Source organism: Hordeum vulgare, chromosome 4H, assembly GCF_904849725.1.
Source record: "Hordeum vulgare subsp. vulgare chromosome 4H, MorexV3_pseudomolecules_assembly, whole genome shotgun sequence".
NCBI lineage: Eukaryota > Viridiplantae > Streptophyta > Magnoliopsida > Poales > Poaceae > Hordeum > Hordeum vulgare.
Window position 1 is genome coordinate 11,564,971 of NC_058521.1, and position 17,076 is coordinate 11,582,046.

The following is a 17,076-nucleotide window of genomic DNA, read 5'->3' on the forward strand; positions in this document are numbered from 1 at the left end:
TAAAATCACCTCGGTGGGTTTTCCGACGGAAGCAATAGCCTCTTTATTATTAGGTAAAGATGAAGGGTGACAGGTTTTATCGGGCGGAGGGAGTATTTGTTTTGCACGTGTATTCTGCAAAAAAAAGGTATCCCAAGCAATGCCCTAGTGATTTGGTAACTAGCAGTAAGTGAGCTGGAAAACCGGGAGGGCCCAACAACTAATCCGATGGCCCGGAGTTTGGTCAGCATCCACAAGGAAAACGCGAAAGATAGATCCGCCGTGAAGGCCCAACGGCGGCTTACCGAAACCCAGGGCCGCCGCCGGCCGCTCGCACCCGAATCCCCAGCCGGCGCACCTCCATCCACACGGGCCGGCAGAGATGGTGGCGATCTCGATGTACCGCGGCAACCTCCACCAGAGCGGTGACGACGCCGCGCGCCGCTGGCCGGTGCCCCAGCCCACGCTCTCCGCGTCCCAGTTCCGCCGCCTCCTCCACCGCCGCTCCCTCGCCGTCTCCCGCCTCGCCGGGGCTCCCCGGCCCAACTCCCCCAACTCCCGCCTGGACGACGGCGCCGCGGCCGTGGGGGAGGCGCGGGAGGTGGACGGGGGTCAGCAGCACCATCAGGCCGACCGGCATGATGTGCAGATGCCGCCGCCGCCGCAGCAGCAGCAGCAGGGGGAGGAAGAGGGACAGGACGAGCAGCAGCAACAGGGGGAGGGAGAGGGGCAAGACGAGCAGCAGCAAGGAGAGGAGGAGGAGGAGCAGCAGGAGGAGGGGGCGGTGGAGGATGTGGAAATGGACGATGCGGGAGAGGTGGTCGCCGGAGATGTCGATGCCGGCGGCAACGGTGACCCTGAAGAAGGGCAAGGCGAGAGCGAAGGCTTCGACCCCAACTCGGAGGTGAGCCTCGTCGTAGGTTCCTCATAGCTGCGTGAGATTTTAGCTGCTATCCTGCTAACGATGGCTTAGGGTTAGATTCAGGTCATTCAGGTCATTGGTGGATGACTACTTGCGAAGCCCCGACAGTAGATTTTTGGAATTGCTTCTCGTCATGGTATTATGGTGGTTCTATCTTAGAATCTAGTAGACTTTTAGCTCAGAGTTGGAAGTAGGATGAAATTCCTAGGTTGCCTCTTCCATTTCTGGGTTGGAAGAAGCCAATAAGTAAGGATAAGTAATGATGCTTTTGAGTTTTACTCCACTACTCTACAATTAAGCTTTTTAGCTGCACTGGACAACAGTTAGCTCTTTCATGAGGATGCAATATATTTATTATTATCGGTTGCTGCTGAACAACAGTTTAATTCTTGAGTTTTTCATGGAGATTTTGCTGAGTGCTTTGTGATTCCTGAGTACAATTGATTAACCAAACCACACATACCATTCTTGTTTGCAAGCTAAAACCTATGCTTGGAAGCTTGGTGCATTATGCTTGTTTGCTTTTTCATCTAGAGCTCTGAGTCCTATTTTTGTTTTAGGTGGGTCAACCTGATGGAGTTGAAGAAAGGAAGAGAGAGTTGACTGACAAGCTGGATACCTTGAGTAAGAAAAAGCATGATCTCGTGCAGATGCTGAAGCAGGTAATTTTCTCATTGTTTTGACTGCCGCTTGTGGTTCAGAACTAGTTGCTACGTTCTTCATCCCCTGTTACGTTCCTGTATGCTTAAGTAACTGAACCTTGAATACCATGTGATATTCGGTGGTTGACAACTTCAGGTGATGATGTGTGTGGATTTGACTGTTTTCATCGTTAATCGAGTAGCCACTTGAAGTACACTGGTTCAAATGAGTTTTTCTTCTGTTTGAAAATTATGAATTGAAAAATTGTAAACTTGCTATCCCATCTGAATGTGAAACTGATTAAATAAATAATAAATTCATAGTTTAAACATGCACCGGTTTCTAATGAAGTACTTTAATAATTTGAATTATACAAAGTTCATGGACAGGAAGAGTTATTTGGAGTTGCTTATATATGCTAACTGACACAAGAAACGGGTAGAATTTATAGTAGGCTTTCAAACTTGTCTCTTTATCAAATATTTTGTAAAAATATTAATCATGCTGGATGCTGCTGTGCATATGCAATGTAACCTTGTTATATGCATACAGAGTTGGCACAGTAAGCACAAACATATTGGTGGTTGCATGCTCTATTTTCTTTGAGTAACTATCCGTGGTGGTCACTAGTCAGTGTACTAAGTAAGATTAATTTTGGCTGTTTGAACAGATTTTAAATGCCGAAGAAGAAATCAGAACACGCAGCATGCAGGCTTCGCTGCGTGCTGCCATGCCTCAGCCGCCAGAAAACACAGCTGATGGAAGTGTTCCCAGACAGGTGCCCAGAATGACCGTTGATGTCAATTTCAGCGAGTTTGCTGGGGAGTCAGATGCTGGTTCCAACCAGGGCACTCCTGGACGTCCCTTGCATCATGTCCACAGTATTTCTCCTTCAACAGCCTCCTTTGCTAGGTCTCCATTTGGTTCTCGCAACCACAACCCTGTAAGTTTTTGCAATGGCCATACTTCGAGGCCAAATCTATATTTTGCTATTGGATGCTTCAATGAATCAACGCAAGTTACTAGCAAAAATGAGTCTACATTAGTAATTTCATTTCAGCAATATTGTTACATGTTCTGGATTTCCTTTTTGCTATTGGATGCTTTAATGAATTTATATTTTAAAGTACCCAGGCTTGAGAATGTTGTTACATGTTCTGGATTTCCTTTTTGTATTTATCATTTTGCTGGAAGTTAGTATTTCTAGTAGAATATGATAATCGCTGCGATCGAACTGTGTGCTATTGTCCATGTTGAGCTGAAAACCACTTTGTTTTCTTACAGGGCAACACTCCAAGAAGTCCAGCAGCACCTTTCTCTACAGTAAGCCCGTCTCGCTTCGCAGGTACCGGGCATCAAGGACACCACCCCTCGGCATCACTACCAGCAAGCAACTTTGTTGCGTCGTCACCTTCCCCTGCTGCATCCGGTGGCTCTTCCTCCGTATTCAGGGACTACCGCCCACCCAGTTCGACATAATTCTGCAAAACCCGAACGAAGGCCACAACGTACATGACTCGCCGTGAATAGTCGAATGCTCTTTGTACTCCTCTTTGAATTGCTATTTTATCGACAATATTATGTGAATGCAAAGAGCAACTCGGGGAGAATAAGGTCTTGCTGAAGCATAATTTTGTATCTGGGCGCTAGTGGTACGAGTCGTGTTGTCTTCTCCGCGAGCTGAGTTCAACATATAACATCACTAATCATCGAAACTAGAACAATCGTTATCCTAACAATCTGATAATGTAAAATAGGTTCGAGGTTATCCGCATCACTGATGGTTTGTCATGGCAGAAAGGTTTAGCTGAAACTGAAAGCGTATAGTGTGTAGTTCTGTTTTTAGTTTCTCAACACAAAATTGTATTCCTGCTGAGAACATCAGGACTGATGGTGTAGCTCTAGTTCTCGACTTTTACACAGACAGATTCGCGTATTGCGCAGCAAAGTAGTCGTTGTTGCTGACACACAAAGGGGAAACTCGTGCATATTGGCATATTGCACAGCAGAGTGGTCACTGCTACCGACACGCAAAGGGGAAACTTGAGTGGAGACTTCAATAGTTCCAACAAAATGATGATATAGACCACTTGAGAAAGTGTTATTGTATCGAAGCATGGAGCACACAGCATCATCAGTTTGGACTAACATAACCAATACAAATCTTTCATAAGATCGTCTGCCTCTCAAACAATGGTAGAGCTCAGACAGCGGCGTCGAGTACTCGTAGAGACATACACGTGCGTGTGTAACAATCAACAAATGGGAGTGTGGTGCTTCAATTCCTTGAGGGCGCGGAAGGCTGTAAGCTACAGAAAGCAGGCAGCGTAAAATCAGTCCAACCGGCCAGAAATTAACTGAAACATTAAAAGGTGCATATAATAAGAACAATGTAAAAAATCTTCTGTAACTGTACAAGTGTAAAGCATTAACATGAGGGGTGTAAAAAGCCAACAACCAACAACGCTCCTGGGCCATTGCCAGATTATTGTTCTGTTCCAGAGGTATTTTCCAAATTTGTCGGTGTGGCCTTGGGCCATTATAGCTACTCTGTATACTCTTGCTGTGTTCAATGCCTAACATTTAGGTGATGGTCTGAAATATGTCCCCAGCAACAAGGCAAGATTCGTTTAGTTTATGATCCGTTCTGACCAAGCTTTGGACAATACTACCTCTGTACCGAAATACTTGTAGCTGGGGGAAACTAGCACAAGTTCCCCCAACTACAAGTATTTCGGTACAGAGGGAGTATATCATATCCATACTCGTTATTTGTCCAGAAGAGGAGATGGCCACTGCTACACTTGTTATTTCAGGTAACAGCATCAGAAGGCATGTTGCCCAAACTGAACATGTAAGGCTCTATATAGGGCTATCATCAATGTTCAACAGTGATCAAGAATGCATAACGAGGGGACTTCCAAGAGTAAACAGAGTCCAGCAAATCTGCAAGGTTCTCTCTAGTTTGAAACAGCAAAAACAAAACATATGCCTCTCAAATATATTTTTATTCAATTTTAAAATGTTTCTTCAGTCATAGCAATAGAATAGATCCATATCACATGCATGCCCTCAAACTCTGTGTGCCTCACAGAAGACGATCCACGGAACTCAACATGTATGAACAGGGATGGTTGGAGCATATACATGGTTGTAACAAAAGGTACGGGAATATAGAGTATAGTTCTGCATTCACCTCGTGTGATGATGCCACAAAATTAGACCTTCTGCATCCCCTAAAACTGGGCAAAGAAGTCCTGCAAAGTTTATAACAATATTTAGAAACAAGAAGTTAATGCAGTAGACAGCTACAACATTGAAACTCTGGCACCATGATAAAGACATATTTCTGATTACATCGTTGATGTACAAGTACAACCAACCACATTATCTACAAGCCATGTGCAATATTTTCGAAATAAATTAGTGCCCACAAGTCAAATTCAGGAAATGATCTGGACAAGACGTGTAGCTATTTTCACGCCACTTGGATCCTTCGTCCTAACAATCAAATGATATATCCAGTCAAAGATAAGTGCATACACTGACCAACCCCCAAATTTAATTTTTGCCAGAGGGTAAGTAAAGAACAAAGTAATCATCTATATCATCACAAAGATCATCTAGTTGGAAATGTTCACTGCCATGTATCCCTGGGCCCTACAAACTATCATCGTATCTGATTTTTTTTTCCTAATTATACACTTCTTTTGAGATGGTACAAAGCTAATTCTAGTAATATTAACCAGTAACGTCACTGAGGATATACACAGTTCAAGAATAGCACAACGCCACAAACCAATGACTGACATGAATGCCAACCTGCTTATTGCACTTCATCGCCATCTATAGCAGCAACCAAACTTTGCTTACTGGTTCTGTATTAAGGTATTGTTTTTCCCCTTTTCAAGTAAATGTATACCGCGGCTCTCGATATAGGATATCCAGAAAAGTCGCACAGGATGCAAACACATATGCTAATCTGCAATTAAATATGTCCCATCTTTCGTTTTCCATGTAAAACTTGAACACATGAGGCAACTATCAGCTTGTTTGCCGAACAGCAATACACAGTGCCTCAGAAATGCACGGTTAGTCAAAGCCAACTACCACTAGAGTGAGCCTATAGAAAGAACACAAGACGCCCGCAAAACTAAGAGTGCTACGATGAACTGATAGGTCAATTTACGCAAACACACATGTCAATCTGCCACTAATTATGTTATCAGGTTGTTTCCCAATCAGCACAGAAATGCACAGTTACTCAGAACCAAGTATCACACGAGGTAAGCCCCTAGAAATGTACAGTTAATCAGATCCCACTACCACACGGGAGTACCATGCCTCTAGACATGTACAGTTACTCAGAACCAACAACCAGTCTAGAAAACTTGCACAGGATGCAACCAGACATGCTAATCTGCAACCAAACTTGCACAGGATCCCATCTACTATCGTTTTCCATCTACTATCGTTTGTTTTCCTTCAGCAATACACAATACCTCAGAAATGTACAGTTAGTCAAAGCCAGCTACCACCGGAGTGTAAGCCTGTAGAATGAACACAAATCGCTGACGAAACTAACAGTGCTACCTAGATGAATCGACAGCTTAATTCACGATCTAATAACCGGAACTAAATTGACCAACAAAGCTAGTAGAGTATCGAGTAAACCGAAATCAGCGACCCGTCGAACACAATCAAACATCTCGACGGAGCAGGGGGGGGCGGAGTGCATCAGACCTGGAACCAAGCGGCGGCGGCGGCGAGCGCGGAGGAGAGGCGGCACCCGCGCCTCTTGGAGTCCTCGCAGGGGTGGAGGGACTGGAAGTCGGCGGCGGGGAGCTTGCGGGTGATCCAGCCGATGTCGAGGTAGACGAAGCGCGGGGGCGGGGGCAGGTCGACCTTGACGCGGACGACGGTGAACCAGACGAGGAAGCGGCGGACCTGCACGCCCTGGAGCTCGGTGAGGGAGCCGTAGCGGAGCACGCCCGTGACGCGGGGCTCGAAGTAGGTGAGGTACTCGAAGTGCACGTAGCAGGGCCCGGCGAGGTCGACGGCGAGGCTGCCGTTGTCGGCGAGCGAGAAGGCGGTGGACGTTGGCCGGGAAGACGCCCGCGGGGAGGCCGAAGAGCGGGAGGATGTCGTAGATGGTCTCGTTCCTCGCCGCCGGGGGCGCCGGGGCCGGGGGCTCCGCCGCGGCGCCGCCGGCGAGCAGGAGGAGGAGGAGGAGGAGGGAGGTGGGCGGCATCGGGGAGCGGAACTCGGAAATGTTTACGATTATTTTTGGTCGCTTTCTCTCTCTCTCGGTGGAGGATGGGTTTGGGGTTTTATTTATGGCCTTTGGTCAGCTTCGGTTGCTTTTCAAATTGTGCTTCTCCGAGCTGTGAAATGGCTTCAAGCAACCAAATTGGAGGCTCGAATCCGGTAGGTGGATAGTAATATACCGTTCCTGCCTCAAATCTGTGTAAAGATGCTTTTGACCCTGACCAATGGAGGAAAGCCGTTTTATCTGCCTTTTTTCTTCGCTGGCATTAAACGTCTCCGGTTTATTCACGGATAAACAGTGTTATAACATTTAACGTCATGCTAGACTCCACCACAGCTGGATACTGGGAAATCATCATAGACACCATCGTCAAGAAGAGTGATGGCTATGATGCGGTTGCGACGACGACGAGGAACGGGCATGGGAAAGTAACTGGGCTCGTCGGCCGTGGTTTACCTGGACGCCTCTCACTCGAAGGTCTCGTGAGGCAATGAGTTATCCTGTAAACTTAGCTTTGGCCGGAGATCTTAATATATCCTATGCCTGAATTGCAAGTAACTGCAACGGTCATGCTAAAAGATTAAAGAAACTGGAACGAAAATGCATGCTAACCTTGGTGTCCACACATAGAGGAGAAGTTTGTTAGCCGAAGGTTAGCTTGTGTAGTTTTTATTCATGAGAATAGAGCCTCTAATGCAGAGGCACATAGTCGGTCTAGATATGCATTTTTATGGATAATTGGTCGTCCAGTGTGGCTTCTTTCACCGCCCAGTCGTGTTGGCATTCCTGTTATTTTGTCCGTTTAATAAAGGACATTGGTGTTTTAAAAGGTTGCAGGACCACCCGAGGAAACAACTCTTTTCATTCATTCTATGTACCGCCGTCATATTGTTTGACTATTGAAGGATCAAGAGGCGCAGTATGTCGACTAGAGGGGAAGGAGTGAATCGAAGACTACTCGTTTTTGTCTTATCTGAGTTGATTTTAGAGGCATGTGCAGAATTGTAAGTTCTCTACGAATACAACTAAGTGCTACAACATATATGACGTGTTACAACAAGCTAGCTAGAAAGGTATATGATGCAAACTCGCAAGCAAATGATAAAAACAAGTAAAGCTAGGGGTTCGATATGACCATAGATGCAGTAGGTGATACATAATCAGAAACTCTTGCGGTAGTGCTAACCTTACTTGGAGAAGTTGAGAACAACAAATACTCCATGACAACCAATTTCCAAGCACCATCTCACTACGGGTAGATCTTGGGGCAAATTCCAATCCCTCAAAAAACAAAACCGTGGTACAACTACACAACCTCGAAGCCCTCGGGTAACAACCAGCCATGTAGAGTTTCCCACCAAACCCGAGAGTAACAAGATTCACAAATGATCTTGTGAGAGTCTACTTGAGTTTTGCTTTGTTGGAGTCTTGGATCTGAACCTCCTCTTGTCCCTCTCCCTAAAAGTATAGGTGAATGGATGTCTAGGGAGGGAAAATCTCGAGCTTTGAAGGTGTTCAACAATGGTGGGGAGCGAATAGAAATCGTAACTTAAATATACCCTTTGTGAAAACATAAATGTTATATTTTCAATTGAAGGCATCTGGGGGGTCACTCTAGAAGGTTTTGATATCCCCAAAGGCTCTAGGGAATCCGAGCTTAAATATACCCTTTTTGGCTCGAAGGCCTCTTGGTGGGTACGAGGCTACTCCAAGGTTCACTAGAGAGAAACTCTCGTGCATGTTTTGTGGCTCTCTCTTTCATAGGTTGCGAGTTTTTTGCCTTGTTTTCGTTTGTCGATTCCCACACCTAAATCCACGACGTACCTTCCATTTATAGCATGGCGTATGACTCGAAGAACGAGAAATTATCGATTCAAAATTGATGTTATGTCTTCTTTTAGTACAAACGAGAGAGAGAGAGAGAGAGAGAGAGAGAGAGAGAGAGAGAGAGAGAGAGAGAGAGAGAGAGAGGAGAGAGAGAGAGAGAGAGAGAGAGAGAGAGAGAGAGAGAGAGAGAGAGAGAGAGAGAGAGAGAGAGAGAGAGAGAGAGAGAGAGAGAGAGAGAGAGAGAAGAGAGAGAGAGAGAGAGAGAGAGAGAGAGAGAGAGAGAGAGAGAGAGAGAGAGAGAGAGAGAGAGAGAGAGGTGAACTACGCTCTCCTCGTCATGGACACCGTCGGGATGATGAAGATGGCCCCCCAGTGATGATTGCCCCCTCCGACAGGGGTGCCGAAATAGGGCTATGGATGAGACCGCTTCAGAAGAGAGGCTTGCGATGGTGGAGCAGAAGTTCTGGGTTAATTTCTCGGGTTCACAATATAGGATTTTTCAGCGTCGGAATCACGCGAAATGGAGCCACAATTGGGCCCCACAGGGTAACATGGTGTGGCCACCCCTGGGTGCGCCCTGTTACCTTGTCACCCCCTCGTGGATTCCCGTGGTACTCCTTCGAAGCTTCCTCGACCTCTTTACTTCTAGAAAAAATGGTCAAAGATTTTCGGACGATTTTGAGAACTTTTATTTTGTGCACAAAAACAACACCGTGATAATTCTACTGAAAATAGTGTCAGTCCGGTTTAGTTCCAATTAAATCATATAAAATACATCAAAACCATATAAAATAATGTAAACATCGGTAAATATGACATGTATACTTCATAAATTATTGTTTTGATGTATTTTATGGTCTGCTTCTTGATATGTCTCTAATGTATCTATAATTTTTAATTGTTTCTATGTTATTATATTATCAATCTTGGATACTTTATATGCAATAATATGTCATTTTATATCATTTTTTTGGAACAAACCTATTAACCTAGTACCGAGTGCGAGTTCCTATTGTTTACGTGTTTTTAACTTTTCCAGAAAATCAATACCAAACGAAGTCCAAACATGATGAAACTTTTTGATAAAAAATTTCAGACGAAAAGAGACCCAGGGAACCTCAAAAGATGCCCGTGGAGCCACGAGGTGGTGATGAGCCTGGTATGTGAGCCCAGGTGGGTAGGGTGCGTCCCTTGAGCTCGTGGGCTCCTCATGGCACCTCCTGACCTAATTCCATTTTATAAATCCTCAAATATTTCACAAACATTACAAAGCCACCCGCAACATTGTTTCCGTCGTCGCTAGTCTTTGATCCTTCACGATACCATTTGAAGACCTTTTCCGGTACAAATATACATGAATTCTTACATAAATTTCAGAAAATGTTCCTGTCTTTAAAATTTTGTTCACAAGTTCAAAAAATACAGGGAATTTAAAAATGTTTTTATCTTTTAACTTTTGTTCATAACAAGGAATGTCAACGGTTTCAATTTTAGATAAGAAATTCAAAACATGTTCACATTTCTGAAAAGTACAAGAATTTGAATTTTTTTTGCAGTTTCCAATTTTTATTCCAAATGTTATGAAATGTTCATTTTTCGCAATATGCTATTTTGGTAGAAATTCAAAAGATGTCTTCGTTTCAGAAATGTTCTAAATTTTAAAAATGTTTGCGATATCATGTTTTGTTTGGAATTTCATGAAATATTCCATTTTAAATGGTTTGCTCATAAATAAAAAAAATTGGTTACTTTTTTTTCTCCAAATATCATGGAATGTTCCACTTTTCTAACATTTGTTGAAACATTTAAAAATTGACAGTGGTTTGAAAATTTGTTAAATTTTTTTAAAAATGCTTTTGTTTTTTTAAAAAACTTTTTTGTTAAGTGCTTCCGCTTTGTCAAATTTTTTGTTCACTTATTAAAAAATGTTCATCTATCCGATTATTTGTTTAGAAACCCAAGAAATGTTGGAACTTTTTCCAAAATATACATTAATAAGAACATTCACCCCAATTACTAATTCAGGTTCACTACAATAGCTAGCTTCGGTTTGTTACATCATTGGTTTCGATGAGAGAAATACTAGCTCCTTATAGTTTGTTATTTGTATTAAATGGTGCACGAGAGAAATACTAGTTCCTTTCACTGGTGTCGGGTCGGTACGGCGCTAAAAATTCTAGTTCTATTCACTTGTTTTTTTTGCTACGATTCATTGCTCAACACACATGAGAGAAATACTACTTCCTTACACTTTGTTCTCTGTATTTAACGGATGTATATAGACATATTTTAAAACATAGATTCATTTATTTTACTCCGTGTGTAGTTTACAGTAAAATCTGTACAAAATATTGTATTTAAGAACGGAAGGAGTAGTTCTCAATTCAAACAGATGAATAATAAACAGAAGGAAGTGAAAATCATTGAGATTTCGCTGGCTCGGGAGCGAGCCGAAACAGATAACGGCCATGAAACCCGCAAAGTGGAGGCTGTGTGCGAAACAGCAGCAATTTCACCAAAGAGCGTCAGTTAGTACAGGAGATCCTACCTGCCGCTCGTTGCGGCAGTGACGAGCTGCAACACAGAGGGACTCTTCCCAACTTGGCAGGCCCAGCTTATATTTTTTATAAAAATACAACAATTGTTTTCTACTCCCTCCGTCTCAATTTTTTTTGTCTTACATTAGTTTAGATATGAATGTATCTAGTCATATTTTAGTATTTAGATACATTCATTTCTAAACAAACCTAAGACATTAATTTTGGGACGGAGGGAGTATTACTTTTTTCCTTTTCTTCTTATTTCATTTTTTTATTTTTTGGTTAGTATTCTTCCTTTTTTCGTTTTTGTTTTTATATTTCAAGCAATATTTGTTTCAAATTAGAAGAACAATTTTCAAAAATTGTGAAGAAATTTGGAAGCACGAACAATGTTTTAAAGCACAACCACTGTTTTAAAGCACGGGCATTTTTTCAATCTTGAGAACCAAATTTTGAAAAGGAGAACAATTTTGAAAAATTCCGAACAAATTTGAAAGCACGAACTAATTTTTAAAGCATGAACATTTTTTGATTTTTGAGATCAAATTTTGAAACCGAGAACAAAATTTAGAGATCAAATTTTGAAACCGTGAACAAATTTTGAGATCAAATTTTGAAACCGTGAACAAATTTCGAAGGACGAGCATTTCTTGAATCTTTAGAACAAAATTTTGAAAAACCCCGAACAAATTTAAAAGCACGACCAAAATTTCAAAGTATGAACATTTTTTGAATTTTGAGAAATTTTTTGAAACCAAGAACAATTTTGGAAAACCGTCAAAAAATTTGGAAACACTAACATTTTTTAATCTCGAGAACAAAATTTTGAGACAGGGAACAATTTTGAAAAACCCCGAACTAATTTGGAAGCGTGAACAAATTTTTAAAGCACGAACATGTTTTGAATTTTTTTGAATAAATTTTGGAAACAAGAAATTTTTTGAAAAATTCTGAACAAATTTGGAAGCGCGGACAATTTTTTAAAGCATACACAATTTTTGAATCTTGAGAACAGAATTTTGAAACGGAGAACAATATAAAAAACCCTGAATAAAGTTGGAAGCATGACAATTTTTTAAACACCGGAATTTTTCGAATCTTGAGAACAAATTTTAAAACGGAGAACTATTTTAAAAATTCCTGAAAAAATTTGGAAGCACGGACATTTTTTAGTCTTGAGAACAATAGTTTGAAAAAACCCTGAACAAATTTGGAAGCACGAATATATTTTAAAGCACGAATATTTTTTGAATCTTAAAAAATAATTTGAAACGTAGAACAAATTTGAATCTTAAGAACATATTTTGAAACTCAGAACAATTTTTAGAAAATACAAAACATTTATTATAATCAAGAACATTTCTTGAAAATCCAAAAACATTTTTAAAAATCCAATACATTTTTTGACACAGAAACAAAAAAGAAAAAAAGAATAAATAAAAATGAAAAACGGTTCAGGTAACCGGAAAAAACTGACTGGAAACGAAGGTTTCCAAAACCGGGACCCTGCAGCCGCCAACCCCTCCCGCTCCCACTCTGTGCGAAGCGCCGACACCGCTTCGCTCCGAGCGGAGAATAGGTTTTTCCAGTTAGTACCTCCAGCGGGGGTAGGCAGCCTCACCTGAAGTGAACGCAGAGCTGCACCGGCACAACAAGCTGGGTACAGGCCACACATCCTTTTTCCATTTTTCTTTTCATGTCTTTTTTTTTATGCTTTCTTTGTTTAATTTTTTAATTCTTCCAAATATTCTAAATGAGTATCATATAAAAATATTTACATAAAATATGTAAAAAGTGTTAATAAAACATTGACAAATTCAAAATGTGCATAGCAATTTTCCCCCCATGTTAATGAAAAATGAAAAAGAAATACAATGTGTACGTAAAACAGTGATCAAGTATTTTTCTAAATTTTAATCATGAATTTGAGAAAAAATCCAATGAATTATTTCAAAAAGCTAAACCAAGCATTTGGAAAATATATAATGTATATAGAAAATATTTTTTTGTATATGATAAATGTATAAAAATAGTACAATATGTATGAACAAATTTACTCATATTTAAAATTTGTTATATTAAATATTTACAAAAATGCGGATCTGGTATTTAAAATATGTTCGTCAAGTATTTGAAACATGTAAAGTGTGTACAGAAAAATGTTTCTCAAGTATACAGAAAATATATGTGGATGAAAATATATTGATCATTTATTTATTAAATGTTAAGAATTGATACAAATGTTCCTAATGTATACAAAAAAATAAACATGTGTATGAAAGAAGTAGACACAAAAAGCATATGTTTTTTTTCTCGAATATGCACGAGTGTGCATATCATATATTGATAGAAGAAAGGCGAAGAACGCCTCCGCCAGTTATCTACATCACATCGTGATACACATCACGAAAACACAAACAACAACACTCTACCCTAACATAGTCTACTCCTCCCCAATGCTCCATCGTATTAGACCTGCAAACACATATATATATTTCCTTTAATGAGCCCGGCCAACGACCACGTTCTACCTTCCGAGGAGATTTTGTGCAAAGATGAGCTACCGAAGGCACTGCCCCATCAAACACGACCGCGTTCCTATGCTTCCCACACTTTTCAAAAAGCATATGCTTGATAAAAAGGTAATCATGTACTTTGAAACTGTATGCATCGTTTTGAAAAAATGTTTATTACCACAGAAAAATGTTCAGCATGTATTTAAAAACATGATGACCTTGTATTCCAAGAAGTGTTCATAATATGTTTTTTTAAATGTACCTAATTTATTTACAAATGTATGACGTGTATCCTAAAGATATTTCACATATATACTTAAAAATACATTCAGCTTTGGAAAAGAATATATATGTGGTGAAGAAGTTTTTTTCGATGAAAACCGAGAATGAAAATAAAGGAAACCGGGAGAAAACAAAACAAAACAAAACCGGAGCATAACAGAAAAAACCAGGGAGAAATAACAGAAAACTGATGGAAAGGAATAAGAAAGCAGGAGAACAGCAGTTCCAAAAAAATGGAGAAAACAAAGAAAGAAAGAAAAAAATGAAGAAAAAGAAAGGAAAAAGAAAACCCAACAGAAACCAGTAATAAAACGAAGAAAAAAAAAGTTGAAAAACAATGATAAAACAAAAAAAATCTGAATAAACATGTGAATAGAAAAACAAAAGAAAAATCGAAAATGAAATGACAAAAAATAGAGAAGAACACATTGTACACAACTACGAATGGGCGAGCGAGCCAACGCTAAGAACAGACCTGCCCAGTCTTGTACAACACATGAAAAAGTTTCAGGCGAGATAGAAGGTACTCTTACTATAAGTGAGATATTAGCTTTGTGCTTATCACTTTTGTATCTCTAAAATGGTTGATTGAATTTAAACACCCAATTCACTCAAAAAAGGCTGATAGAGAAGGAAATACAAATGGGCAGTGGAGCAAATATGCGAGGAATGCTTCAACTTATATATTCAATCTTCTTACAGAAAAAGTAGTACATTTCAATAATTCATCGCATTGGCTCTGAAGGATGAACCGTGAGGCTAACTTATTCAATCTTACTACGACTGCATGGGAGCTTAACCAGAAGCTTGAATACATGCCTTATTCAGAGAATTTTTATATTTTGCTAGCGTACATGGCGGGCTTCCAGGAATTAAGACCCACCGACGAACTTGGACTTGAGAAGTTCCACGACTCCGGCCTCCACCCGGAGAGCCTTGGTGAGCACGGGCGTGGGGATGGGAGGGTTGGAGCCGAAGAGCGTGAGCGGCACGAAGACGATGCCAGGGTTTTGGCTGTTGAAGGACACAACATATTTACTAAGTTGGGGAATCAGAGCATGTGATTTAGAGATTGTTTTTATGTCCCATGGGTGCAATATATGTACTAAGGATATCAATGACAAGTGTAAAAGCCACCCGTCAGTTGCAAGTCATTACCTCTGATGAACACCACAAACTCCTAATTGGTAAGTTTATAGGGTTTTAGGGTTTGAGCTAGGGTTATGGTCCAATCGTTTTATACATTGATATCGAATAGCTCCAACCATTTTCTACATTCAACTACAAAATTACAAAGGCAATGTCAAAATCTTTATCCGATACATGAATAATTCATTCCTGTAATAACTTGAGAGAATCAATGATTGCTTTGATATTCATGCTAGTACACTTTTGGTTGTTGTCAAAATTTATCTTCTTTGGGAGCGTCATATTAGGTTTTACTTTTCCTTCAAAAGTGTATCACAATGATCTGTTGTGTATTGTCGTTTATCAACAAAACCGATCAAAACAAATGTAATTTGGTACATAATAAAAGACAATGATCCACTCTGAAACAAAAAAAGAACTGAACAAAACATTATGAAACAAGATAAATTTTGACAACAACCAAAAAGGTGGCATGAATCTCAAAGCAACAATGGACGGAGGGGTAGAGAAACCACTCCCATGTTTTTTTCTAAATTTTGTTGAATGCTACAACGCACTGAACCAGTACATTTTGCATTCTGACAACGCATTCCGTAATTTGAGAGCGTTTTGAATTGTTTGGAGATTGCTCATCACACTATTACAACGTAAATTTGAGAGCATGTTTATAAAAGAGTAATCAGACAAATATATTAAAATCAATAATTATATATTCCGCTTCAATCAAAAGAACAAATATGACAATAATAAGAAGCAATACATTTTAAGTCCTCGCATTGGTTCTGAAGGCTGAACCGCTAGGATAACTTATTCAATCTTATTACTATGAAATGCGAGCTTATCCAGAAGCTTGAATATAGTCTCCTGTCGAGTACTATTAAATTCGCAGCATACATGGATATATAGAATTACATATTCATATTGATCATTTGGGGCTCATGGAAGTTAAGACCCACCGGCGAACTTGGACTTGAGAAGTTCCACGACCCCGGCCTCCACCCGAAGAGCCTTGGTGAGCACCGGTGTGGGGATGGGCGGGTTGGAACCGAAGAGTGTGAGCGGCACGAAGACGATGCCAGGGTTCTGGCTGTTGAAGGACACAACCATGTAGGCTTCCGTCTTACCAACGTTGAACTGGAAGTGCATGAGGCCGCGCGGGATGACGAAAGTCTCTCCGGCACGCACCACCCTGGAGTAGAGCTTGTTTCCGGAGTCAAAGCTGCCGAGGATTCCAACGAGGAGCTCACCTTTCATCACCATGCCGATCTCGGTTGCACGCGGGTGGATGTGCGGCGGGTTGGTGCCGCCCGGCGCGAAGTCCACACGGTTCATGGACACGCCCAGCGTGTTCGTACCGGGCCACTCGGCCACGTCGAGCTCCGTCACGGCCGAGCCGTTCGGGGTGGACGTGTTGCCGGCCTTGGTCAGCTTGGACGAGAAGAGGAAGTCGTCGCCGGCCTCCGACATGGGCTTACACGTATGCCCGTTCACCGAGACCGCCTTGCCATCGAGGTCCGCGACGCAGAAGTCCTGTAGAGGGTCAGGGTCGGTAGCCATGATGGCCGGAGCAAGGAGCAGCATGGTGAACAGGCCAGCCCCTAGGTTTTTAGAGTAACCCATTGCTTGCTATGTAGCAAGCTTAGCTACCACTGATGAGCTAGAGTTTGTTGATCAGGAGCCTTTGAGGCACTACTGGTGGTTGCTGCTAAGCTGTGGTGGATGAGTTGGCGATGAGGCATATGGAGTCCTTTATATAGGGCTGGAATTGGGATCAGTGCATGCATGGTCCTAGCTACCTATGCATGTCGTCACCGCATGCATATGCGTATATATGCGGCATGTGTGAACAATGGAAGCAGAGTTATTTTTCTGAGGATAGAGTATATTATTTATACTGTATTATTGGCGTGGAGATCTCACCTTGTGATGAAAATGAAGATGGCCCAAGGT

General features: G+C 41.3%; 2 protein-coding genes and 1 pseudogene across 4 annotated transcripts; 1 reads left to right on the forward strand and 2 right to left on the reverse strand.

Annotated features, from left to right (window-relative positions):
* Positions 1–232: 232 nt before the first annotated feature.
* On the forward strand, positions 233–3,181 carry LOC123447245 (histone H3.v1). 2 transcript variants are annotated; one of them, XM_045123832.1, is made up of 5 exons: positions 233–883; positions 965–1,037; positions 1,462–1,563; positions 2,214–2,486; positions 2,828–3,181. In XM_045123832.1, the coding sequence occupies exons 1-5, from the start codon at positions 618–620 to the stop codon at positions 3,020–3,022; spliced, it is 909 nt and encodes a 302-aa protein (XP_044979767.1). In that variant the 5' UTR covers positions 233–617; the 3' UTR covers positions 3,023–3,181. The 2 variants fall into 2 exon arrangements, with proteins under 2 accessions (XP_044979767.1, XP_044979765.1); XM_045123830.1 differs by lacking the exon at positions 965–1,037.
* Positions 3,182–3,603: 422 nt separating this feature from the next.
* LOC123447246 lies at positions 3,604–6,906 on the reverse strand (annotated as a pseudogene). Its single transcript, XR_006631485.1, has 3 exons — positions 6,287–6,906; positions 4,740–4,800; positions 3,604–3,852 (listed from the first exon to the last, which is right to left on the reverse strand). The product of XR_006631485.1 is annotated as an uncharacterized LOC123447246 (transcript).
* Positions 6,907–15,816: 8,910 nt separating this feature from the next.
* On the reverse strand, positions 15,817–16,858 carry LOC123451021 (oxalate oxidase 1). The gene has a single exon (XM_045128037.1). The coding sequence runs from the start codon at positions 16,744–16,746 to the stop codon at positions 16,072–16,074; it is 675 nt and encodes a 224-aa protein (XP_044983972.1). The 5' UTR covers positions 16,747–16,858; the 3' UTR covers positions 15,817–16,071.
* Between the last annotated feature and the right edge of the window lie 218 nt (positions 16,859–17,076).

Bases quoted from the DNA above. Each gene is read 5' to 3' on its own strand.
- LOC123447245 (XM_045123830.1), top strand. From the start codon at position 362: ATGGTGGCGATCTCGATGTACCGCGGCAACCTCCACCAGAGCGGTGAC. The intron at 1,564-2,213 runs GTAATTTTCTCA...CTGTTTGAACAG, and splicing joins TCGTGCAGATGCTGAAGCAG to ATTTTAAATGCCGAAGAAGA. The intron at 2,487-2,827 runs GTAAGTTTTTGC...GTTTTCTTACAG, and splicing joins GTTCTCGCAACCACAACCCT to GGCAACACTCCAAGAAGTCC.
- LOC123451021 (XM_045128037.1), bottom strand. From the start codon at position 16,746: ATGGGTTACTCTAAAAACCTAGGGGCTGGCCTGTTCACCATGCTGCTC.